Raw genomic sequence first — 26,314 nt, 5'->3', positions numbered from 1 at the left:
CTCTTATTCCAAGACTCTTGCCAGAGGGCAGGGAACAGGGTACATACAGAAATCACATAGGCGTAATTCACTGGAGGATGCAAGCGATTTTCCTTTAGGACTCAAGAGCCTCAGTGCCTTACTTTAGCCTGCTACCATTTGCACTACTGTACATTGAGAAAACAGATCCTGCTCTGCAGGAAGTCTGAGATTCCCAGTGGATATCAAGCTGTATGTTTTCCAAATGAGACCAGCTTGTGCAGATCTTGTTTGGGCTGCAAGTGAGATTACTAATGACAACCTAATGAAAACATTCCCTTGAGGAGGCAGGCCCTGAGCACTGTTGCAAGGTTAATATTGAACAATCCTACCTAATTAGAAGAGGTGATAACTGGAAAAGGTGCGCTGTCCTCTTCTCTGGCCACAAGAGAGAAGATACCTGCAATGTCTCCACTAACGAAGACTGGAACAGACTTAAAATACAATCAGAATACAACAGCCAACTTGCTTTCATGTTCCAGAGAAGAAGGTTTGTATTTTCTTCCTGCTACTCCTGACATGTCCTTCCACATCAGTGACAGTACCCATGCGTCCCTTCCAGTGAATGCTCCATCTGACTGAGAATCCTTCAAAAGCAATGGGTTTGGTCTTGGTCCACACAAAACATACACAACATCAAAGGAGAAACAAAGAACACAGACATGCAGCTGAGTTCCTGTCTCTCAGCTGAGTCATGGCAACTCAGGGTTGAAATTGTCAATTTAAACACTTTAAACAGGATTTAAATTAACACATCTAATCTCACGTGTTAAAATCGGGTGCATGCTGGCCTGAGGTTCCCCAGTTCATTCATTTGCACTGAATTGCTTGTCTCACTGCCTCTAGAGTGTGATGTGTAATACTGTCCTTTAGATGAGAGCAGACCCAGGAACAGAAGCTTTCCCAACTGTCAGTCCAATGACTTTCGTGTTAGACTGTGACCAAAATTACTTTAAATCCAGTACTTAGGATTCCTCTGGGACTTGGCAGTCATTCCAGCTCCTCTGGTCTGCTCTGCTCTCCTAACACAAGGCACTATACAAATTCCCCATGTTATCGTGAAAAAGGGGATGGATTTAGACAAATGTCCTTTGACTACAGCATTTAGAGTTCACCTTTCATATTGCTTCAGAGACTTAAACACACAAGCTGTTAAAAGCCTGAGGCACAAGTGCCTCCAACTCATTTCAGACCACTTTAAACAGAAATGTAAATGTTCACAGATGCAATGATGTGCCTTGCAGGATATTTAAAGCTACCACGGCACCCAAGTCCTTTCGAACCCAGTTATTAATCCTTTGTGCTCCTAACTCATATATATCACCCCCCTGATTCTTAATATTGGTGTATTCATAAATTTTCAGGTCAACTAATGAAGGGTTGTAACCTGTCAGTCAAGTTTGGAGGGGTGTGGAAACAGATCGAAACAAGCTTCATATTCATTTCTTTGAGTTACACGTTAGATATTTTTAATTATATCATGTTATTAAAGATGTTTTAATACACTGTCTGTGTTATTCTTGGCAAGAGATCAAAGTGGGGTTTTTATTGTGAATACAAAGTGTTTCAGCGAGAAGGATGGGGGATGCTGGTTTTGCCACTGTTTACTCAAGAGCTGTTGTGCTGTGTACTTTCGGGGTACACAACGAGAACCCCTGAAGGCACTTTCTCCCCAGTGGCAGGCAGGCAGAAAATGACTTTAGATAACCTGGCTTCTGGTATTTAGTTGATGAGAGATGTGTCAACATCTTTGATGTGTTCTTTGCTCAAACCGCCTGAATAAGGCAGGAGGGATTCAGAAAGGCCTGCATAGGAAAAAAAAAAAAAAAAAAAAAAGAGGTTATGAGGTAGACAGTGACAGGGGGGAAATTCCTGTGACTTCATTCCTCCTGTTTCTGGAAATGCAATTTTAAAACTGCTCTCCAGCTCTGTGACCTGTCAGCACATAGGACAACCGTGGGATTCCAGGCTGAGATTTGTAAGCTGCCCAGAAAGAATCCCGTGGTAGCCCCGTCAGAAATGGAAATAAGGAGGTGAGATGCCAGGAACACCAGCAATGCAGGTGTTCTGGCCTGCTCAGTCATTATGCTCATTCTTGATTTTGAATGCTAGATGACAGGTTCCAAGAGAAAGAACTCTGCAGGGAACTTCCCCAAGCTCTTGTTCAGGCGCTTTGGGACTTCCATGCAGATAAAAAGTGAGGAATTAGGCAAGAAGCTCAGCGTGTCCTCCTGACATTTCGCTCCTGCCTCACAGATGCCGTATACCTGCACTGAGTGACGGCCCACACAGAGGACCAAACATTCCACATTAAATCCATGATACCTCAGCCACCAGCTGACATCGAAATAAGACTTTGCAATATGAAGACAACCACAACTGCTCGATTTAGAGCAGATTCTGAAACACTTGAGCTAAAAGCTGCTGTTCTTAACAAAGGCACAGAAATAATATTTTGATGGCTGAAGTTCTTTCCCTCAGTGGTCTCCACACCAAACGTGGCAGCTCCGCTCCCTCCTTTGCCACCACTCCTCTTCCAAACACAGCCACTGCTGTGTCCTGCTGCAGGCCTACTGCTTGCGCGTTGTGGTACCTGTTGTGGGCAGGCAAATTTGTTCTCATGTAATGGTTATGCCCATTCCAACAGGCAGCCCCCAGCAGCCAGGGTTACCAGGTGAACTAGACTTCAGATGGGCAGTATTGCAAGTGCATAACATTATCTTTCTACCCAGCAGGAAAAAAAAATAAATAAATAAATAAATAAAAAATTACAGATGTATTTGTTAGACACTGAGCTAGACCGGTATGTTAAAAGCACTAACGTGGGTTTTTAGTCATAAAACGAATAAATGTATAAAAAAATCAAAATTGGGAACCTACAGGGACAGTGGAAGCTAATAAAAGTAACCTACTCCTTTCCCCCCGCTTCCTACAGAAGCAGCTCCACCATCTCAGCACTACGTAAATTTGCAGAACTAATCCCCAGATTACCTGGACAGCAGAAATCTACTTAAAAGGAGATTCCAGATAAACTCACTTACTTTGAAACAAAGACATTTGCAGCCTTTAGTTACAGCGAGATATTTAACTGTGGAAATGATTAATAATGAGGATTTTCTAACTGTTCATAAATTCTGTATGTTTATGCATAGCTCCCTCCCTTCGCACTCTGGGCTGAGTGATGGGAGAGCTCTTCTGGCAGGTGATGTCTGCTCACACGCAATTGCAGTTCTGCTGCTGTCAGCAAGTATCAATAAGCAAGAAATCAAACGTATTAGACACCAGAAGGAGGTTTGTCTACTTTAGCTCCAGAAACACAGTGCGTTAGCTGACCTCCTGATGACTATTAGCCTAAATTTCACTTCAGCATGTTTATAGGAGTATATTAGCTCCTTGTCTTTCTTCCAGTTGGAATTATTTCCAAAGTATCATGCATTCCTAGCCAGAAGATTCCTTCCACTTGGTACCAATGGATTACCCCACAGATTGAGATGAATAATGGTTTATTGCCTGCAGTGCAGTTGTGCAGTACCAAGTCCACCACCACAGGACCAGAGTTGCTCTCTTCTTCCTGTTTTGACACCTCCACATTCCCTGGGGTTGTAGGAGAGCAACCTAAACTGAGTCCTAACCTCTCTCTCGGTACCTGACTGTATCCAAGGCTGTAGCTAAGTTCTGCTTTTTGAGATACGTGTATTTTGTAGGGTGCCTCTGGATGAACCAACGCATCAGGATTTCACGGAGGCGGACTCTCTACCCATAGGTGATCTTGGCAAGTCATGAGGAGGTCAGGGAGAAGGGCAGGCTGCATGAGCTTTGCAAAACTTGTCCTACTGGCTGAGCTCCAGCTTCCCATTATTAAAGCAGCGATCGTAACTCTTCCTCTCTTTCAGATACTGTCCTGCCTGTGAAGATTTCCAGATCAGTGGTTAGGGGAAGGTCTAGAAACAATGTACAGCAGCAAGTACTGCAGTGCTTGCACTCATGTCAGTTTTTTGTTTTTGGTTTGGTTTGGTTTTGTTTTCAGGGGCTTTTTTAATAGACAGAAGTGAAATCGCTTGAAAATCAAGACCACTGGTGGAGTGAATCCAGCAGAATGACTTTCGTGATGGCTGAATTTGGAGATGGGTCAGTGCCTTGTACATTTTTTTCTTATACCATGCGTATGATCATGTAACTGACTATCTTTCAGAGAAGTGGAAAGCCATATGATGTTTATATCCTACCTCACGGACTATCACTCCTACTTCAAGAGCTAATTCAGAACACACCAAAGTAAATGAAAATGCTATTAGAAGAACAAGCCCAAATTAAAATTGGGATAAGCAAAACACCAATTTTTGCCACAGCTATCTTAAAATAAAAGTCTTTTTACAATACCATCAAACCCAGGCTAGTAGATGCTTGAATTAAAGTGTTCTGAGGTTTTTTAAGTGTAGCATAGCCAATTTCTCCAGTGTGTACCAGTACGCACTGGAGACTAGGCAGATCAGAAGTCTTTGACTTGGCTTCCACTACGCCCTCTATATGAGCTATTAAAGAGTCTTCTTGCAATAGGATGATTTTAGTCAGATAAACACTGGTAGCGTAAGGTCTTGTTCCCCTCGGTTGTAATGACGGGAATTAGTCACAAGAGGGAGGCTGGCAGGACAGCGCCTTAAGCCTCGGGAACCTCCAATGCAGCCAGTAGCTGGTCCCACCACAAATCAAATACATTAGCAAGCAGGCTTGTCTGGAAACATGCCGAGGAGACTCCTGATGTGGACACAGATGAAAGACTCGTTGCAGTATGGAGGTTCTCTATATGTGGGAGGCGAAAGCAGTTCTAATCAGTGAGTTAAGAAACTGCGGCATCAGTGGGAGAAGGTTTCTGTGCAGGGAGATGGGCACTAGCACGGAGTATGGATGAAGGGTCCTTTGGAAATGAGAAGGAGATTGAATAATCCCTACTAGAAAGAGGACTACAGTGGGAATGAAGTAGAAGAGTTTGGAGAGAGAAAGAGGAATGATAAAATCAACTTCTGTGTGAAGGAAAGTTTATTTTTGTTCACAGCAGGGGGTGTTACCATATGCCTACCTCATGATCAAATTAGTCACCACTTCTCAGTGGAAATTCTCTGGAGGAACAGATCTCCTGAGTGAAAGAAGGTGAGACTTACAGTGCTTATCTCTGGACAACGTACAGCAGTGAAACTGTGGAACTGAATGAGGAAAACATGGGAGCAATGTTCAAAGTTCACTGGTTTTCAACATGTGGGAGATATAAACTGCCAGTTAATACTGATATTTATGTCAAGTAAAAGATGCTTTAGCATTACTTTCGATTTTATGGTAACCACTGACAATGTTTAAGACTCTCAAGTGCAAGCTTTGAAGTAATAAGCCCACAGCATTATTCTGAACTGAGGAGCTCCATAGAAATCACGGAGCAAAATGGAAGGAGCTCTTCTTCCACACAGCTTGCGGTTAAACCATGGGGCTCATCATGATGGGAGGTTGCTTATGCCAAAAGTTTATTTGGCTCCAAAAGGTGATTAGATAAATTCATAAGAAAACAATCCACTGGGGCTATAAAACAAAAAGATGCTTGCTTATGGCTAAAGAATTGCTGGAACCACCCCAACATCCGAATATGTCTGCCCTGCTCTTCTTTGGCTGCTGATCACTAGAGACAAGATACTGGCCTGAATGGACTTGTGGCTTAATCCCAGCCAACTGTTCCTGGTCCTCTCAGCCAAGAATTCTGCAGCTGCACCTCTCACTTACCAGTCTCTGGAAGTAGCCCCTCACCTTTAACAGCTGCTTCCTTGGAAGATCCATCTGAGGTAGAATCTCTTGGGAGCAATAACTTCTAGAAAGCAAAGTACTGTTTATCCTCAGAAATAACAATCAGAAAGACCAGAATGACAAATGTGCACCCATACCCATGCCACACTTCAGTTCTACTGTAAACCTGGACCACCACTGAAAGCTTTTCAGTTCGGGAAGAGGGCTTCCACTCACATTTATTCTGCAGTGCCCCTCTCTTGAACTCAGAGCTCCAGATTTTTACCTACATGGACAGAATTAGTTTTGTGATTTAGGTTTGGGCTCCTGCCAGCCCCACCCCCATCCCCACCCCAGATACTAGGCTCAGTTTAGACAAGAACACTTTTTCAGAGACACAGACTGCTGTCTTGCAGGTTAAGTGTAAAAACAAGAATTACAGCCATTGCCTGCCGGGTGGCTGAGTGGAGGGATCATCTCTAAGCACCCCATAACACACACACAACAGTGGTTCAGTAAAACGGGGAGGCGATACTCAAAGATTAACAAAGGTATCTCTCTACTCTCCTCAAACCAATTGTATTCACAGCAAAATGTTTCCATGCTGAAAGCAGCAGAAAAAAGTTCATAAGAACAATCAAAGTTAGAAAATAATGAATATATAATTAAATAGAAACACAACTTCCAGCTTTAACTTCACTAACATGTCTTCTTCTGGATTAAACCCAGGGATGTTGGCCTGGTAATAGTGGTCCCTAATGTTTTCTAGTATCCCTGTTACAGCCATTAATTCATACAGCAAACTTACAGATGGGAAATTCAGAAGCATCTAAATGAGGTAAGGCCTCCTTTCTTGTCACTTGCAGCAAGGTTTGAGGAGAGCTTCCAAAGAAATCAAATACCATTTAAAGCAGATGTTTTCAATACAAGAAACGATGTAGGAGACATGTTTCTCCCCAGCTTGCTCTAGCTGTTCCCTTCCATGCTATCCGATTGCTTTTCAACTGCCCCTGCTCCCCTGCCCTGGGAATCCACCGCAGCTCCTCTCTGCAGACTGTCCGCTAAACAGCCGACATTTACAAACATGCTTTATCATTTTGTTCATGCAGGGCCACAGAATTTGCAATTTTTTTTTCTCCCAGACCTTGCTGAATTGTCAGTTTTGTGCAGATGGTTTGCCTTTGAAGGAATGCTTTATGTGAGACAAGGTTCTGGCAGCAATGTGCCTCGCTACTTGCCAGCTCACCTTCTGGTAACACAAATTAGGCTGCTGGGCTGCCACAGCACTCGAAGTCACAGGGCTACGATGGTCTGCAGCTCCATAGAGACTCCTGGCAGCTTGGCTGTGCTCCTCCTCACAGAGAGCTTAGAAATAATGGCATTTTACTTTAATTTAAAAAAATGCTAAAGTATTTAAAATGGCATTGTCATTTCCTGTGGATCTGCACGTAGCTAACAGAAGTACTGACTGACTGGAATAGAAATAGCAAAAATAAATTTTGCATGTATAATTTGAAATGCCTCCCGATCCACAGATCTTTAGGTAGCTGAATCTCCCAGGGAAACCTCTGAAGTCTCAATCACAGGAGCAAAGTTTTAGCTACCCCACGGGGTGTTATCACTGCTCTGCTGGGTATAATCCTGCTACCATTTAGGAGCCAGATATTGGACATCATAATGGAGCAGAGTATTTCCATTTTTTGCTACCACTGGGGATGTTGGGGGTGGCAACCATTTCTCACTCTACACATTACAGAACAGCTTCCCAAACACTAAAGGCAGCAAGGGCTGAACCACAAGCACAAGCTGGCAGAAGCATAGGCTACAAAAGCTCATAATGTCGAACGAAGAAATACATTTGTCACTGATACGCAGTCCTCTGCTTTCTGGCTGGAATTAAGAAAAAAAAAAAAAAAAAAAAAAAGCCTGTATCTGCATGAAATACAGCAGCACTTGTACCAGCAAACCTCCTGCTGGCCCTGCAGTGTCTCCCCCTGCTCTGCTTTTAGGGAGAGTTTTCTGGGGCTTCATGAGCACAGATGCTTGCTAACGCTGCTCTGAGCAGGCCTTGATAATAATTTAATTTGTGCTGAATGTACTTTCTTAGACAGCAGAACACTGCAAGCAGCAAAACGCAGGCAAGATAAAACTCCCTTCTATCTTCTTAATCAGAAAGAAGATGGCATTTGCTCCTTGTTACTCTGAAGATATGGCATGACATCCTGGAGGAAAAGCAGTCTTTACTGATTATTGCACACTCATAAGAAATCTTGAGCAAATCTGCTCCAGACTGATCCTTGCTGCCTTTGGTTCTTAAATGAGATACAGACATTTTGGATTTGGCTACTACAAACACCCTTATGGACCACAGAGAGGTGTTGTCAGAGGGCTTTGCAGAGCTGGAGCAGGCTGAGCCATCCCCTTCCACCGGCTCTGGTGTGAACGCAGCCCAGAGAAAGCAATTCAATTCAATGCCTGTAATTATGTGGGATGGATCTGGGCCCTAATACCTTTGCATTACTCAGCTATCTTTAAGTAAACTACATAAACCTCCTACCTTCTGGCTTTGAATGTGGAGGATGAGCAGTATCTGCGTCTTCCTAGTCCTGCCCGGGCACCTCTGGGGCTACCTAGAGGGCTCTCACCGGGCTTCTCGGGGCTGCCGGAGCTGCTCTCAGCTTGCCCCAGGTACTCCAGGGTCTCCAGGGGCTGCCCAGGTGCTTCTGGGGCTGCTCCGAGTGCTCCTGGGCTCCTTCCAGCACCTCTGCGGGTGCATGCTGTTTACATGCCAGAAGGATCATTCACACACACCCCTGCATTAAGCCAACGACCAGAGGCTATTTTATCTCCTGCAAAAGTCTTCATGATACTCTTCTTCTCCTGCTCACCTCCTCACCTGACCCTGTCACAGGAACAGTTGGGTTATTGTTATCCAAGTGTAGATCATGATATCTATACAAGTCATAATGTAGCTCTCGTAGGAGCACCTGAACGACACGCAGGGTGCTGTTTGTGTAGAAAGAATCGAGGTCAACTGCTGCTTTCGCCTCAGTCCACCCCCACATCAAGGCACCAGTTTGCAACTAGCTAGGCTTGGAGCACCCAATTAAGAGCCTCTTTCAAGTTCTAGCTCCATTATGAAACAAGAAGAGATGCTAGGACTTGTAGGCCGCGCTGGCACCCTTAATGAACGTGTATAATCATAAAAAGGCTCTGCGAAAACAACAGCCAAAGTATGCTCGGTAGAAGCCGTGACCAACAGATGAACCGCCTATGCAAGAATGTGCTAACTAAGTTGGGCGGTGGAAGGCGACAGCGCCGCAGAATGAGACAGAGAAAGGGTAAGTGAGGGAGACGTTTATTCGGCTTGGGACGTTGGGCCGCCTAATGACAGGGCTGGGCCGCAAACAGCCAGCTCAGGATGAAGGTGTCGCCGGGCGCAGCTCTCCTCAGACGCCATTTCAGCCCTGCCGTGGGGAAACCCAGACGGTCCTGCACCCATTTCTCCGTCACGCCCACCAGTGCCGCCCGCTGCCCGGCCCCTCCCGCGGCTGCTCGCAGGGCTCGGAGCGGGGCCGCGGCCATGACGCCCCCTCACGGAGCCCCCCCCCTCCCCCCCAGCCCCTTCCCGCCGCCGGGCGTGAGGCGCCGTTGCCGTGGCAACGCCCGCCCGGCCCCCGCCGCCTCAGGCGGCTGCGCGCCAGAAAGTGCTAGAAAGGCGCCGCAGCCCGCGCCTGCGCACTCCGCCTCCCTGCCCCCACAGCGCCGCTGCGGCGCCCCGGGGCCTGCGGAGGGCAGGGGGCTAGGGAGGCCCGGCCGGGAGGGGGGGGGAGAGGTTGGGGGGTGCTCGGGGTCCGTGGCGGGAACGGCCCGCGGGGGTTGCCACGGCAACAGCCCCCCCCCCCCCCCCCCCGCGGTGGTGAGGGGGAGCGGCCGCCCACGCTGCGCAAAGTGCGCGGGGGGCTTCGGGAATAGGCGGCTGCGCCAGCCACCGCCCAGGGCCCGCTGCGGAGTCATTGCGACGGTTACTAGGGCACTTGGTCGCCGTCCAATCAGATGGCGTGAGCTCATCGCTGCGGCCGGCGGCCAATCACGCCCGGCATCAATCATTCAATTCAGCCAATCGGGGCGCGCGCTGGGCGAGCAGGGCGGGCGCTCGTGGCGGCCCGTTGCCTAACAGTAAAATCAACAGACAAACGGGCGGAACGAAGAGGAGCGCGGGTTTGAGTGACAGCGCGCCCGCCAATCAGAGCTCCCTATTCGCAGAGCCTCGCTATCGTCAGTCAATGGGCACCGCGGACGGCCGCTCGGGCGGGGAATAGAATGCTGCGCGCGCACTCCGCTGCTATATAAGGCGGTTGGCGGTCGCCTCACGCAGCCAGTCAGTTGGGGGACGAGTGGCGTTGGTCGAGGGTGCGCTGTGCCGCCGCCATCATGAGGGAGATCGTGCACCTGCAGGCCGGGCAGTGCGGCAACCAGATTGGGGCCAAGGTGCGGGCAGGGGCCGCGGCAGCGCTCGGGGCCGGGGGGGAGGCGGCAGCGGCGGGCGGCAGGGCTGCGGCGGGCGGGCGGGGCCGGCCCTGACGCGCTTGTCCCCGGCAGTTCTGGGAGGTGATCAGCGACGAGCATGGCATCGACCCCACCGGCACCTACCACGGCGACAGCGACCTGCAGCTGGAGCGCATCAACGTGTACTACAACGAGGCCACAGGTAGGGCCCGGCCGCCCCCCTGGCATTAACCCCAACCCCCCCCCTTCCCCCGGCCGCCCCCCAGGCGCCGCAGTCACGGCCCGTCCCTGTCTTGCAGGTGGCAAGTACGTGCCCCGCGCCGTGCTGGTGGACCTGGAGCCCGGCACCATGGACTCGGTGCGCTCCGGGCCCTTCGGGCAGATCTTCAGGCCGGACAACTTCGTGTTCGGTGAGTGCGCCGGGAGCGGGGGAGGGCCCCGCCGTGTAACCGGCTCGGGGTGGGGTGGGGCGGGCAGGGACGCTGCACTGCGGGCTTCCCCGCCGCACATGCTCCCAAGCATGCGGCCCCGGGAGGGGGGGGGGGGGGAGTAATCCTGGCGCTTGGTGACGGGCGTGGAGTCACCGGAGGGCTGCGGATGGTGCACGGTGGTAGCTGCCGAGAAGGTGTAAGAGGTCGTTGATCTTCCGAGTCCCATTATTTCTGGGGAATATCGGGAGAAATGAAAGGGTTGACGCATTGCCAGGTGCTGAATGCTTTCTGTGTAGGTATACCAAGCCATTTTAGAGGTGCTTCTGTGAAACCGCAGCTCATGGCATGATAAAATGAAAGCTTTTGTGGGAGGTTGCCATAGCCTGATGCTCTTAAGCTTTGCTTGCAAGCAGGAAGCAGTGACCGTAATCTAATATGAAAATGGCTCTCTTCCAGGTCAGAGCGGAGCAGGAAACAACTGGGCAAAGGGCCATTATACGGAAGGTGCTGAATTAGTTGATTCTGTATTAGATGTTGTAAGAAAGGAGGCAGAAAGCTGTGATTGCCTCCAGGGCTTTCAGCTGACTCACTCTCTTGGTGGTGGTACTGGCTCTGGTATGGGTACCCTCCTAATCAGCAAAATTCGTGAAGAGTACCCAGACCGAATTATGAATACTTTCAGTGTCGTACCTTCCCCTAAAGTCTCAGATACTGTAGTAGAGCCCTACAATGCCACGCTGTCGGTGCACCAGCTTGTGGAGAACACAGATGAAACATACTGTATTGATAACGAAGCACTCTATGACATATGCTTCAGAACACTGAAGTTAACAACGCCAACATACGGTGATCTGAACCATTTAGTGTCAGCGACCATGAGCGGTGTTACCACCTGCCTGCGTTTCCCAGGCCAGCTTAACGCTGACCTGCGGAAGCTGGCAGTCAACATGGTTCCCTTCCCCCGTTTGCACTTTTTCATGCCTGGTTTTGCCCCACTCACAAGCCGTGGGAGCCAGCAATACCGTGCTCTGACCGTACCAGAGCTAACGCAGCAGATGTTTGATGCAAAGAACATGATGGCTGCGTGTGACCCACGTCACGGCCGCTATCTGACCGTAGCTGCTGTGTTCAGAGGCCGTATGTCAATGAAAGAGGTGGATGAGCAAATGCTGAACGTTCAGAACAAAAATAGCAGCTACTTTGTTGAGTGGATCCCTAATAACGTTAAAACAGCGGTCTGTGACATTCCACCTCGTGGCCTGAAAATGTCTGCCACGTTCATTGGTAACAGCACAGCTATCCAGGAGCTGTTCAAACGCATCTCTGAGCAGTTCACTGCTATGTTCCGCCGAAAGGCTTTCCTGCACTGGTACACAGGCGAGGGCATGGATGAGATGGAATTCACAGAGGCTGAGAGCAACATGAACGACCTGGTGTCTGAGTACCAGCAGTACCAGGATGCGACAGCTGAGGAGGAGGGGGAGTTTGAGGAGGAGGCTGAGGAAGAGGCAGAGTAAAAGCTATGCATATGAACACCTGTAAATTTTGTTTAAAGCTGTATGAACTCTTTCATTCAATACTTCCCTGTCTGTGTTGTGTTCCTCTTCCTGTCTTAAAGTCACTTCAGATGCTGTACAGGCACCATTAAAGCATTTTTCACAGTGCACAGGCTCGTCTCCTTTGTTCCTTTCGGTAAGCTTTTCGGGTGCTGTTTCCAAATGTAAGTGCATAGGTGTGGCGGAGGTCTGGAAAAGAAAAAGGGATGGGGTGTGAGCACCGGCCCTCCCGCTGATGGCAGCCACGCTTCTCCGTGCTGGGTTGGGCACCAGTTGCTTGTGTCACCAGAGATGTGGCAGTCCTACTCGCTCCTCTACTGAAGAAATGCTCTGCTGCTGCTGTGTAACCAACTGTACTTGCAGAGGGGAATACCCTTAACTTGGAGGCTGAAATCCGGCCCCAGTCTGTGTCTAAATTTAGGTACCTGCCCGTGGATTCCTATTACAGGTGCGGGGTCAGCTGGCCGGGCTGCAGTCTCAGCAGGAGCTGGGCAGCTCTTCTGGCCAGAAGGAAAGTGCAGGCTCAGAGGGAGGTGGCTGGAAGCTACAGCTTGCTCAGGCTGCCTGGCTAATGAAATGGTGCCTGCGATTTGCCTTTCAGATGCAGGTGGGTGGTTCTGAAGGAAGGGAGCTGCCCTCGCCCAGGCTGCATCCAGGCAGCAGCACCAACCGAGCAGGGAGCTGGAGCTCAGGGCAAGTCACGGCTTCAGCCAGCTGCAGCAAGCTGTGCTGCGTCTGCTGCTGCAGACAAATTATGCTGAAGAGCTCCAGTTTGTGCAGCCAACAGCTTGATGGGCTCTTTTTAAATCAAGAAGTTACAAAAACATTCCGAAGTTAGGATACCCTTTGGAGGTGACCATGAATACCTACCTGCTACTAAATAGCACTATTGTCTGTCAAGAAAAATGCTAATAGCAAATCTAAGGTTTAAAAACTAAGTTTCCCCTTTTGGAGCAGTATTTGGACTGGCCCTGAGCAGTGGTGGGAATCAGCCTGTCGAGAGCCAGGTGGCCGGCTTCAGACCTATACAGGAGGCTGCTGTTGTAGGTGAGAAGATGATGAGAGATTTTTAAAGCATGAGGTAACGCCTGCAGCAGTTGGTGCTTATGCATTCCCTGGCCCATGGTTTTCTCCCAAAGCCCTGCAGGGCTGTGGCTGTTCCCCTCATGTCTGACGTTGGCATCAAACCGAGGACAAAGCGCAGGGGCAGTGCTAACGCTGGACTCTGGTTTGCCTGGGGGCTGTAGAAGCCTTGCTCCAGGGGCTCTAACCTGAGCGCCTCCAGATGACCGCAGCCCTACCCGCTGCTAGCCCTGTGCGGAGGAAGAGAGGAGCCAGAAACACCAACGCAGTGCCTCGAGAGCCAGGGGGACAGGCCCAGGTGGGTGCCCTGCGCTGGGGACAGCAGCCGCTGTGCTCGACCTCCCCCTTCCCAGAGCAGGGGGTGGAGGCAGAAGCCAAGAGGAGCAGTAAATGTTTTTTCCTCTTTTCCTGTGTACTGCATGCAACGCGAGGTGAGAGCGTGTACACGGCCCTGCCCGCGGCATCCGCTTGTCCCCAGAGCCCTGTTGGAGGGGACAAGAGGCAGCTGTGGGACTCGGTTCCATCGGATGCCTGGGAAGCCCTCATGCTGATCGCGGGATCAGCGGGGCTTCGGCATTGAGTCCTGCTGGAACCCCGTTAGAACACAACTCCTGGTGTTTGTGCCTTGGGCTCTCTGGTTGCTAGCTGAGCAACTGGAGCACCGCTCCTCGTGGTTCAGGGCAGACCCCAGACCCCACACCGCCCTTCACACCTCTCCTTTTTGGTACCCCCAAAGCCTGGCGGCCAGAACAGGGCCACCACCACCTGCAATGGCTTATACCAATTCACAGCTTTTGGTGCAGTCTCCACCCCTTTGCATCATCCACCTTTTGCTTTTTTTTTTAAATCACCCTTTAAGCTTTTTGGGAACAGAATCCCTTCCTTGATGAAGAAGCTGCCGTGCAGCCATGGGGGGACAGGTGGGGGCACGGCTCCAGCAGCCCGGCACATTCACTGCCCCTGTGGAACATCGCAGGGCTCTACCATGACACTGCAGCTATCAACAGCACTACTTAATGATGGTAATTAGTGACTTTCATTTTCATTCAACTGATGAACTTACGTGGTACGAAGCCTGTGTAGGCAGGTATCAGTCCAGCACTGGTGTAAATTCTGTTGTTAGGCCAGTAAGTTTGGGGAAATCTCTTGCCAAAGCTGTGAGCCGGGTATCGCTGCAGGAACTGGAAAACAAAACCCAGCAGCAGGAGTGGTAAACCACTGCTACCCAAGCCGTGTGCTTTGACTCCTTAATAAAGGAAATACTTGAGCTGATGAGAAGCAATTCTCTCACCAGTTCCCTTCTAACGTAAAGCTATGTTGCAGCTTCTTTCTCTCCCCTGGTGCTGGCAGGAGCCCCTCTACTGCCCTGGTCCTGCCACCCCATCCCCACCACCCAGAGCAGCTCCTGGTGCTGTGGCTCACTGCAGCCATCACATCTGGGCTTGGGCCACAAGTCCCAAATGCATCCAGCTCACGGAGCTGCTGCAGCAGGATGTGTGCCTCATTTTGGTGTGAGCCCCTGAACTGGTTTTGTTTCTCCATGCGTCCCACTGACAGTGATTAGCCCGTAATTCCCAGCCTAGGAGGAAGAGGAAGGCTTAGGGCGCGTTAACTGAAGGGAGAGTGAAATCTTCCTCCGTCACCTGCCCCGGAGGTCAGATCCCGCTAACGCCGCGCCGAAGGACAGCGCAGGGCTCACATCCCTGGGGCGGCAAAACCCCAAAAGCCCTCAGTAAAGCCCCACTGCCCTCGTTAGTGTGGCCCCCTGCTCGGTGGTAAAGGGAGGGTTGAGGGAGCCACGCGAGCTGCCGGGGCCATCGAACCCTTGTGTGACCGCACGGGTTGCGGCGGTGCAATCCTCCTGCCTCCCCAGGGCAGCGCTGAAGCGAGAGGATTGCATTATTTTGCCCGATGCAGCCAGTAAGAAACGCTCCGTGGCGCATCCTAGCACGTAACCTAGGGCAACAGAGATTTAGGGCAGAAGATTAGTGGCTTGAAGGCAGAAGCCATCTTAGATAGAAATGTGGTGTGATTTATTATTTTTTTTTTTAGTGTGCTTACATTCATTCCTTCAGTGCCTCCTGCACTGCAAAAAACCTCTGCAAGCCTGAATTTTTCTGACTCCTGCAATGGAGAAACACCATCCACCTCCTTCACTGGCACATATTTCTTAAAAAATCAGGGCAGAAGTGATTTGCAAGCAGCACTTTTAGTTGTAATATCGTCTGCTTTCTGTTCTCTGTGCTTTATTTCTATTTCTATTAACCACAGAAGGGAAGGCTAAGGAAGCCACACAAGAAAATCTTCAGACATTTCAGCCAAAGCATCAGGATGCTACCGAGCACCGTGATCCCGACAGCCCCACCGCAGTCCCCACAGAGCCATTTCTTCCCAGCCAGGGGGTCCTTCGGGCTTGCACCTTTTCCTACATCTGACCCCCATGCTCTGGGACAAAAGCACCACAGCGAATCCTGCTCACCAGAAAGGGTGAAAAATTTTGCAGCCTGCTTTTAAAATGAGCTGTCACCGAGCCCATCGGTGCTCACTGGCACTCACCCAGCGAGGCTGCAGCATCCCGGGGCTCTCACACCATTCTGGTAGCAGGAAGGACCGTGTGGCTTTGGATGCAATCTGCTAATTGGGGTGGGAGGGGTCTCGTTTTCCCATGTAGGAGGGTCATACGGCTTTGTAGTGGGGGGATCTTACAGCAAGGGGGCAAAATAGGAGATTTTTTTCAATAGGGATATTTCTCTGCTTTTTGGGATGGACACAGAAAATGACAAGATCTAAATCCTTTTAAGACAAGTTACGTTAGTAAAGAAAAAATCTCTACAACACTTGAAAGGGAGGAATATCCACCCAAGAAGCCCAGGAAGCCATCCAGGTACCAGAGGATATATTGCATAAGGGGAGTGCAGATAGCTGGATCCTGCGTTTGTGCACCCAGAGCAGCACTTTTAATAGCCACCCTTAAACCAACCCTCAATAGATTTGCTTAATCCTTTTATGAACTCATTTATCCTCCCTTGTTTCCTTGGGACATTAAGTTACAGAATTTAATTGCTCATGATTTTTTCAACGTGTTACCTAATAGCATTTTATTTTGCTTGTACTTATAACCCCAGCTCAAACACTGCTGCAGCAAATGCGACTGCCTGTGGTGCTGCAGATGACTCGAGACCAACATTATATCACTGAAATAAGATTTGTGCATGCACTCTACCTGATGTCTGTCAAATTCAGCCATGGCGTCCTTCACGCCCTGCAAGTAGTTAACACCAGTAATCCAGGTGAAGCGGGGTATGTATCCAGTGTACCCTTTGGATGAAGGCAAGAGAGAACATACATAGTTGTATAACACACTGGAAGTGGAAGAAGCTAGGACAAATAAAATCTTGGTAGAGTATAGCAAGGGGAAATTTCACTTAATTCATCCTTTTAAACTGAATGTAAGATTTATTCTAAGACAGTCATTGTTATGACCCCCTAGGAAAACTCAATGGGCTAAATCATATGGGGGTCTCCATGAGGTAGGGAAGAAACATTTCAATTTCTTGCAGTCTTTTCTTTAGAACAGCACCTCTGCCATGTTCTCACCCAGTTTCATCCGCATGCAAAGGCTAACAACCAGGTCTCCAGCCTCTCTTCCTCATTTACCCTTCCCATCCAACAATTTTTCACCAATTGTAAAAGAGAAACAACATAAAGTGTCAAAAGGAGAAAAAGTAGAGAGAGAAGTACAAACTAAAAGAAGCCAGAATTCCCTCTTCTCAAGGGGATGCTTTGGAGAGAGAAATTTGCCTACTGTTTTCTAGACTAGCAGTGCTTGGCCTTCCTCTTTCACCCCGTCTGAAATATTTCGCCATGCATTCATGGCAGTCGCTATGGTCGTTGAGAAGTTAGGGAGCACAACTCCTTGTCAGAAAGAGCTCTGTACCTCTGTGAGGCGCAGTGCAATGCTGTTTGTTGCTTTGGTTATGCAGAAAAGCCTCTTACGTTTTTAGGAGAGAAATACCTCGGGGGTAGCAGACACTGTTCAGGCTGCTGCAGAGAGTGCAGAGCCCACGTCCTGCACGTCCCAAAGAAACTCCTTTGTGCTGAGAGGAGCAGGGGAGTGGGGGCATTTTGCACCCCAAAGTGTTCAGACACATGGGGACAAGTGGCCAACGCAGCTCCTGTTTCCCACAGGGGCAAAAGGGGATGAGATTCCTCCTGACGGGGACTCGTGCTGGACACAGCCATGCGCTCTTTTACCTGAGATGACTTTCTGCTGGATCACGTTCGGTACATCCAGCTTTGGTAGCTGATCATTTCTCTCTACACCCGCAGCTTCAGTCACTCCTGGCAGAGTCACACCTTCGGTTTTTACAGGCTCAAAATAAAAGCAGAAATAAAATAAACACCAGTAAAACCTGCTTCCTCCTTTGACTCCACTACTTAAATCTCTGCCAGAACCCAGTAATCACAGCTGCCATTTCCATTTCTCCCTGGCTCTCCACTAAGAGCTACTGCAAGAATTTCTGCTGCTGCCAAATTACCAGGCGCGCTCTGCGTGCGCAGGGTTTGCAAAATACCCACAGGACACCAAGGGGGGCTTTTGGGGCTGAGCTCCTTTGGAAACCTGTTCCTCAGGCTGCCTCTCAGAGCAAGGCGCTGGGAGGAAACTTCTTGGGCTTTATATCCAAGGCAGCTTTTGACTTTGATACGTCAAATCTCTAATCTCTGCCCTCAGGGGATTTGCGCAGCCCTGGCTGACTGCTCCACGACAAATAGCATCTCCTGCTCCAGCAGCAGTAAGGGGACCAAACCCGTTGTCCCAGAGTAATTAAGTCAAATCCTAAAGCCTGTGTTTCAAAGAAAGTAATGAAAGTTGGAAATTTGGGTGAGCTGGGGAAGGCAGGAGATCAGGAAGACGGCACTGGCCAAAGGTGCCCTGAGCATGCGCTGCTCTGCACGAGGAGGTCCTGGTTCAGCAGAGGAGCCCCAAGCCTCAGGAGGGCTGCTTTGCATGGCACAAGGTCTGACAACAGGGATTTGAAGCTAAAACACAACTAAGTGAGAAATTAAGCCTTTGCGATTAGGAGCAATTACCCATTACAACATGATGATGCGATGGATTGGCTACTGCTAGAAATGCTCTTGCAAATTTGATATTTCCCAACAATTTCAATGTTTGGTTCTCACCATCCCTGCTGTCTGTGCTTCCTGTTGGCTCCCTGTCCTCCCAGCACAGCAAGCCCGAGCTCCCCGGTCCTCCCCACACCTCCCACCCACCCAGAGCTGCTCACCTGCCTGAGTCCTGCTGGCGAGGTGACAAGCCCACGAGATGTGGTCAGCTCAGGTAATCGCCACTCCTGCTCCTCTGACGGCCTCCACGGCACGGCAGGACAGCGTGCCACCACTGACGGGTACCCGTATTCCCGCTGCACGCTTCGGGCACGCTCGCCGGGGTCGTGAGAGGGCATGGGGTCCGTGTGCGTCAGCAGCAGCTGCTCCTCTGCCGGCCCTGGCGGGGGAGGCTTTGGTCCAAAAATCGGTTCGGGAAAGTTCGTCATGGCCCCAGCTCTCTCGTAGGGAAAGTACCCTGCGGGGCAGAGCCAGAGTGTGGGGAAGGAGAGGCCAGGGCATCGCCATCGTGCCTGCCCTCAGCCCCCACCAGCTCTTCTGGAGCAGGGGAGGGGAGCGGGGACCCAAAGCATCCCGGGTTCCATCACACAAACCCCGTCAGCCCTGGCCAACAAACTGCCATGCACAGACTGCACAGGGATCGGTTCAGTTGTTTAACGTTTGATCTACACCATGCCCTGGCTGCAAAATATCACCAGCCGAGCTATAAATAGCAAGGAAAAAAGCCCACACCCTTCACTGTGCCCACACACCCCTAACAGCCCCTGTGCCCGACAAGGAATTCCTGCACCGGCATCGGGGCTGCTCGGCCAGGACGGGGCTGCTGACGCCGGCTGGAAAAAATCCCACGGCCAGCGTGTGCTGAGCGTCTGCGCGATGAACCAGGGATGGCCGAGTTGGCAGCTTTTGTCTGGCTTTCCCTTAAAAATATCCCGTGACGTGGCTCCCCCGGCCCGTCAGACACCTCCAGCCCCAGCACTGCCTAACGTGCTTTGCTCAGCGCCATGCCTTTCTCCCTCCTTAGTGATGATTGCTCTTACACCCCACAACCACCTCTTCCTAACTGGAAAACCGTTTCTATGCCTGACTTTTGTTTATTTGTTTGTTTTTAAACAAACCGAATTCTTTCAATTTTTGTTCCTATAGGTCATTCCTCTCAGCCCTCTGACCGCCACTGCCCTGTTCTGGGGACATCTGCAGAGCCCGCAGAGACGCGCGGCCAGCACTGGCTGCGGCTGCAGAGGCCCCTGTGGGAAGCCACCGGTCCCAGCTCCCAGCAAGGAGCAGAATTTGCCCCTTTCTGCACAGGTGTAAGGCTTCCGACTGGTGCTTGGGTTTGAAGTTTGCTTCTAATCCTATTATAAAGCACATATACGGTACATAACTTCATAAAGTTTTATAGACATATGCACACCCTCTATATAACAGTACTATCAACTTCTGCCCAGGCTAGCAACAGACTAAAAATAAATCCTCGATATAATTGATTTTTCAATCTGCTGTGCAAATTTTAAAGCAGCTTTGTCTTTGTATTTCCTACATTATTAATGAAAATATTGTACCTACACTTTTTTTCATGCAACAAGCCACTTATTCCATCAAAGGAAAAAAAATGAAGTCATTTTGCACTTGAGAAATCCTTACGAGCTCTTTGTTATCAGCCTGTGCCATAACCCCTCACCATGGCCACAGCCACCCTGCATCTCCATGGTTCACATCCCCATCAGCTGAGTCCAGCATCACTTCCAGGAAAAATCCAACATAGGACTCATCTGACCAGCAACATACTTTGTGTCCACCAACAAGATTTTATCAAAAATAGACCTTGAAACATCCTTCAGGCTCTGAGTTCACTAATGGCAAACCCACAGATGCAGCACTGCTGGGAGCTCTTTGACCTCGGTTGGGTGAAATGTTGTGCTTAGAGAAGCATGCAGTACTCATGGAAGTTTACAATGAAGGATTTGAGGATTGGACAGCCCTACAGCAGCAGGAAGAGGTATCACAGCACAAGGTGCTTCTTGGGGCCAGGTTCTTCAGCATTTCACCAGCGAGCAACAGAGGCAAGCTCCTGGCCACAAACATCTGTGGGTGACGGAAAGGCTGGCGAGGGGAGGACAACAACAAGGACAGGGTAATGATGGAGAGCAACCAGGCCAACTGGTTAGTTGGGTCCATTCAAACTACATTTTAGGCCAGGCAAATGCAAATGGAAACATCCAGGAACAAAGCCTGTGAGCGACACCTGCATGGAGCTGACCTGGATCCTGCAAAACACGGCTGGGAAGAGCAGAAATGCCAAAAGCTTGCAAGCAGCTACGTGGCGCGATTCCCAGCATGAAGCAGGAAACATCACTGCAGTGGGGCTGCCTCCGGGGAATTCAGGGCCCAGATCCTGCCCGGGCACACGTAGCCCCTGCACGGAGCTGCTCCTGCTGAGCAGGGCCCCAAACAGCTACGGCTGAGGATCACAGCACCATATATGACAAACAGGCATGGCCCTGAGAGGGGCCGATATGGGACCAGAGCACGGCTGTCACTTTGGGCCTGTTCAGCTGGCATCAGGCACCCTCTCCCTAGTCCCCCGGGCAGGTTCCTGCAAATTCCTGGTGGTGGGAATCTCTGTGAGCACGTCTCAAAGTGGCTGGTGGAGGAGATGGGGCTGGTTAACAGACGGGAACAAACACAAGCACTCTTGCAGAGCTGAGGCAGGAGTGCTACGAGCCAATCTTCCCCAGACAGAAAAAGAGGGGACTACAGCCTGTGGAATAAGAAGTTGGGTGGCAAGTTCATAAACACCATAAAATCATTTATCTTCATCTAACTGAAGATAATCAGGGGTCTACGATTCTCCCTGCTCCAAAAGATGCCAACACCAGAAGCCCAGTGATGCCCCTCTGCTGAGGCTGTGCTTCAGATTCATGCCGGTGCTGCTCCCCAGCTGCTCCTACACCAGGACTATGGGGGCTCTGTAGAAAACTTCCCCTTCCCCCAGATCCCATGGAGGACAGGCACGGGGCTCACTGTGACCAAACCTACATTCATTCTGGCACAGATGAGGGGCCACTCACCTGGGTGCCTGGGGAGGTAGGGCTGGAGGCCGCCCTGCGTCCCGCTGAAGTCCTCGATGAATCTTTGCTTGCACAGCGGCGCCAGCACGGAGCGAGGGCTCTTCCGAACGTGGGGGTCCGTCAGCAGACGGTAAGTAGTTTTGCCATAGGTTTCTCCAAACTGATAGTTGTACTGAGGGACGAAGCCCTCATAGCTGGGGAGGAAACCGAAACAGAGCGGTCACTGCCACGGCCTGTGCCGGAGGATTGGCGTGAGGGCCGTCGTGCAGCGGGCAGAGCAGGGCCAGGCACGCAGCACTGCATCGGTGGGCACAGGGACACCCGAGCCACGTGTTTGTACCTGGGCAATTCCCAGTGCCCCTCATTCAGCACAAACTGCAGAACTGAGAGTTGTGACTGGTAACCTCTGAGCCCTCATAGCGAGGAGCAGGATGGGCTCACAACCCAAAGCAACCCGCACCGCTCCTTCCCTTCCTTTCCCTAGGTGACTTTGCAGTAGCTCTGGGGACAAGGGGCCTGGCGCAACTCTGGCTCCGTCCCCAAGTCCACCACAGGCCACAAACTCCAGCTCTTCCCAGCAGCGACGTTATTCCACCAGCACAGAAGGAAGGTAGAGCTGCCAGTCACAATGTATAGACAGAAATACTTGATCAATGATCCCGCTGTGTATTTGGGAATAAAGGCAGATGATGCATGAGGATCATAAGATGATGAGTAAGTACTTTCCCTTCCAAATACTTTAAACAACAGCCAGCAGAGCCATGCATTTGCACTTGGCAAGTTGTCCTATTTTGCATGCAGGATCTTTTACTGGCAGCTCCTGGAGGAGCTTGGTGGCCCCTTCCCATTGATTTTCAATGCATCTTGCAACACAGAGAAACTATGCAGGGACGATAAAGCTGAACGGGAGCAAAAATGACACAGCCTAAATAATTACAGGCCAGCTGAAGGGATTTTGATCATGAACAAAATAATGGTAGGGCTGAGAAAGGATTCAATTCATAAGCAATTAAAAGCGAGGTAATCCGAGGAGCTCAGGCGAGTCAGTCTGGGTTTACGGGGAATGGATCTGCCACGTAAGTGAATCACAAGAGCTGCTGATAGAAGCTATGGTGCTTTGGGAAGAGATCAGGACTCCTGCAGGCTGCTTGACTTTCTCTTCATGGTATTCTCATTAAGAAACCAGAGAAATCCCTCGTTTCTGTAGTTCACCATTGCAGCCAGTGATCTTAAAACCCCTTCGCAAGCAGCAAGTCTGTGGCTTTCTGGAGGCTGTGCCCAATTTCCCTTTCTCTTGCTCAATCCTACCTTCAGTGCCCGCTCCCAGGGCTGCGTCACGGAACAGGGAGCAGCCCTGGCCCTGTGCCCGGCCCTGCACCGCTCCGCACCGCTCCCAGATCCACCGGGACGGGCAGGGCCGTTCCCAGGACAGGCCCACAACGTGGATCTACACCTTCTCCCCGTGCCAAGTTCTTGCCAAATGTCTCTAACATTGCGTTTCACTTCCCAATGCCTTCAAGCGCTGCGGGGGTGATTGGTGCCTGGTGCTTCCGAGTGGTTTGGGTGCCTGCGTGGTGCTGGGGACTCACCAGCATGGGCAGGCCCCACACGTGGGACAGCTGGAGAGGTGCTGCAACGTGTCAGCCTCCTCCTCCTCCTGCCGGCACCTCCCAACATCTGCAGGCAGCAACGTCTACAGCAGTGGAGCCGGGCTGCAGCGATGCCCAGCAGGCAGCTCCTCCTCGCGTGCAGGCACCCAGCCCAGCAGGACCCTGGGCACGGGAGGAAGGAAGCCTCAAGCAGCAGGAGCTGGTGCCTCCTCCTGCCTTCTGCAGCTGAAGCAGCAGCCTGAGAGGAGCCGTGCAGCTGCAGTGGTGGTATTAGGGCTCAAATCTGCCTCTTGCAAGGGCTGTTCTTAGGCAGGATGGAGCAAGGGAAGAATTTTGAGGCTTTGGGCTCCAAAAGGGAGGCGCAAGCCCAGCACAGCTCCCTCCTTGCTGCTGTCAGCACACAGGGTGACAGCTCACAGCAGCACGCACACCGTTTGGACAACTGCAGCAATGCAAGAGTAAGGGAAAAACCCAGCCCCAGCGCTTAGGTAAGCTCTGAAGACACAGAGGTCAGGAACGGGAAAATCCTGCACATTGCTGTAATGGGAAGGACCAATTTCATCTTCGCTACCAGACAATTGCTGAGGAAGGAAACATGCTCCAGCCTTCACCTGCAGCTCAGGCTCAGCCTCCCCTCTTGCCCATGGCCACGCAGGACTCGGGCTGGTTCCCTCTGTGCTGTTTCTCTGCCTCTTCTACCAGCTCCTGCCCAGGGAGGGCTCCCAAGGTTGCTGCAGTTGTCCAAACGGTGTGCGTAAATATTTGCATGAACATAATTATCATCAATGAATTAATTGGGTAGAGCACAGTCCTCTGAAGTCAGTGACTGTGGGTAATGGTGATCTGGCTGATACATAGCTGGATTTCTTTTTTTTTTTTTTTTTTTTTTTTTAAAAAAAAAAAAAAAGCTTTCTGCAAAGGCCTGTGATGTCTTTTGAAAGGAACAAGGCTGTGGTTGGTGAGAGGTGGTTCCCGATGAATGAGCTAAAATGTTATGTTGAAACATAAACACTGAAGGCAGAAATATGAGGACAAGCTTTGTGGTGAAGCAGAGGTGGTGCGTGGGGTCCTCTGGTGATCTGCCCCGGTGTGTGTGGTGCCCTGCACACACGGGTGACCTGGAAAGGGCTGGATGGCCACTGAGAGAGAGCAGGTGGCTGCTGGTACAAAGTCACTTGGGTCAGTGAAGTCTTGAGGGCACCATTACCCACAGTCACTGACTTCAGAGGACTGTGCTCTACCCACTTAATTCATTGATGACAATTATGTTCATGCAAATATTTATTCAAAGGAGATATTCAGACATCCTTGGTGCAAAAATTACTTCAGTTTGGAACTAAAACCCAGAAACTCTGGAAACATTTGGCAGCTTAGAATAAAGGGAAAAAAAGGAAAAAAAAAAAAGTTTTGAAGTTCCCCTCAATGCCCCGTGTCATGGTCTTTAGTTACACCTGCCATAAGGCACAATTTTCCCCCTAGAGCCATGTCTCCTTCACTGCACTGTTAGATGACACTTTTATCAGTGTCTTTAAAAAAATCATGAGCCACGAGACGTATCCTATCCCAACCAGAGGTATTTGCGTTGGAAACGACCAGACTTTTTGGATGAACTTCAGGACTTACCCGGGGATATAGTGAGGATCGGGAGGGAAGAGGCTGCTCTCCCTGGGGGCCGTCATGGCACAGTGACAGCGGGAGGGAGGAGATGCAGCAGTCACCCGGGAAACCTCTGTGATGCTGCCGGGTACCGTGGTGCTTCCAGGCACACCACGCGGCTCTGCAGGTTTTTCTGGATGACTCTTTCTTTACCCAGAAAGGAAAGCTCTGGAAATCTTGGATGAGCATGGAAATTTCATGGAGTTTGTCAGATTTCCTGCAGGCTCAGCACCCTTGGGACAGCAGCAGATGTTCCCCATAAGCGGCCCCGGCACGTGTCTGTGTTCACACTGCCATCCATGTCCCGCACGTGCAGACGGGGAGCTCTGTGCTGTGCACACCCAGGTCCCCATGCAGTGCACAGACAGCAAGGGCAGCGCTGACACTGGATGCATCAGCCCTGCTCTGCCCACTCCTGGCTGCTGGAGGACGCAAACCTTCGCTGCCTTGCTACAAACAGGGCAAAGGAGCTTCTGTCCCCAACACAGCATGGTCACGGTGCCTGCTGTGGGGTGGTTCAGCCCCCCTCTGCCCAGCTCTTCTCTGTGCTGAACTGCTGTTGGGAGCGCTGTGTCCTTACCTTCAAGGTCATCCCACCTGTTGGCATCAGCACCACTTCCACAAACTGCAACACCAGGAGGGACCCTGGCTCATTGCCAGTTTCCCTCTGTGGTCTCAAAGAACTCCAGCCACGTGGCCAGCACAATCATTTCAAGAGCTCAGAGATACTAACCAGAAATACACTAACCAGAAGTTGGAGTATTCCAGCTTTGTTCTCATTTGTTTAGGTGCCAGCACTCCACCCAAAATTGCACCTGAGAAGACACGTGCTGCTTTGACTCCTGCTCTTGGTACCGCAACATTTTGGGAGATCTGGAGTTTCCAGACCTTATGAGTTTGCCCCAGTACCTGAACTCTGCAGGGACAGAACTGCACAGCATCCCCAGCTCTGCAGGGTGGATGGGGCCGCCAGGGGTACAGTGACTCTACTCAGTGGAAGATGAGGGGCAGGAGGCTCAAGTTACCCCGAGGGGAAGGCCGACTGGACATAAGGAGAAAATTCTTCCCCACAAGAGCAGTGCAGCTCTGGGGTAGGGTCGGAGCACGTGCCCATGTCTCCATCCTTGGGGACCTTCAGAGCCTAGCTGTGCACAGCTCTGAGCAGCCCAACGCAGCTTTGAAGTTAGCTGTTTTTAGAGGCTGACTGGGTTAGAGACCTACAAAGGTCTCTCCCAACCCAGGTCATCCTTTGAATTTAATATGAATATGAAAAAAAATTGCGTAAGGAAACACAGCACCATATTCACAGCACTGAAGAGTGACCCCAGGCCACTCTGTGTCCCACTGGCTGTCTCGGCTCCCTGGGGCTCAGGCCACCCTGTCAGTGCTTTCAGAAAGTTCCTCCAAAGTCTGCTCCTTTTGGAGCAGCAGCTGCATTGCACTGGCTGCTTCTTCCAGACCTGGGTTCACACACTTACCAAAGTTAT

General features: G+C 50.6%; 2 protein-coding genes across 2 annotated transcripts; one reads left to right on the top strand and one right to left on the bottom strand.

Annotated features, from left to right (window-relative positions):
• The first annotated feature begins 10,153 nt into the window (after positions 1 to 10,153).
• Positions 10,154 to 12,388, top strand: TUBB4B (tubulin beta 4B class IVb). Its single transcript, XM_084299308.1, has 4 exons — positions 10,154 to 10,275; positions 10,387 to 10,495; positions 10,593 to 10,703; positions 11,181 to 12,388. Exons 1-4 carry the CDS (start codon positions 10,219 to 10,221, stop codon positions 12,239 to 12,241), a joined length of 1,338 nt encoding a protein of 445 aa, XP_084155434.1. The 5' UTR covers positions 10,154 to 10,218; the 3' UTR covers positions 12,242 to 12,388.
• On the bottom strand, positions 12,381 to 24,850 carry CIMIP2A (ciliary microtubule inner protein 2A; the record flags this gene model as incomplete). Its single annotated transcript, XM_084298800.1, has 7 exons — positions 12,381 to 12,469; positions 14,427 to 14,544; positions 16,587 to 16,681; positions 17,618 to 17,735; positions 18,652 to 18,947; positions 21,562 to 21,755; positions 24,795 to 24,850. 7 exons carry the CDS (start codon positions 24,848 to 24,850, stop codon positions 12,381 to 12,383), a joined length of 966 nt encoding a protein of 321 aa, XP_084154926.1.
• Positions 24,851 to 26,314: the final 1,464 nt, after the last annotated feature.

Source organism: Netta rufina (assembly GCF_964035555.1).
Source record: "Netta rufina genome assembly, chromosome: 20".
NCBI classification, from domain to species: Eukaryota; Metazoa; Chordata; class Aves; order Anseriformes; family Anatidae; genus Netta; species Netta rufina.
Note: the sequence above shows the minus strand (reverse complement) of the source record. Positions and strands in the feature narration are given on the sequence as shown.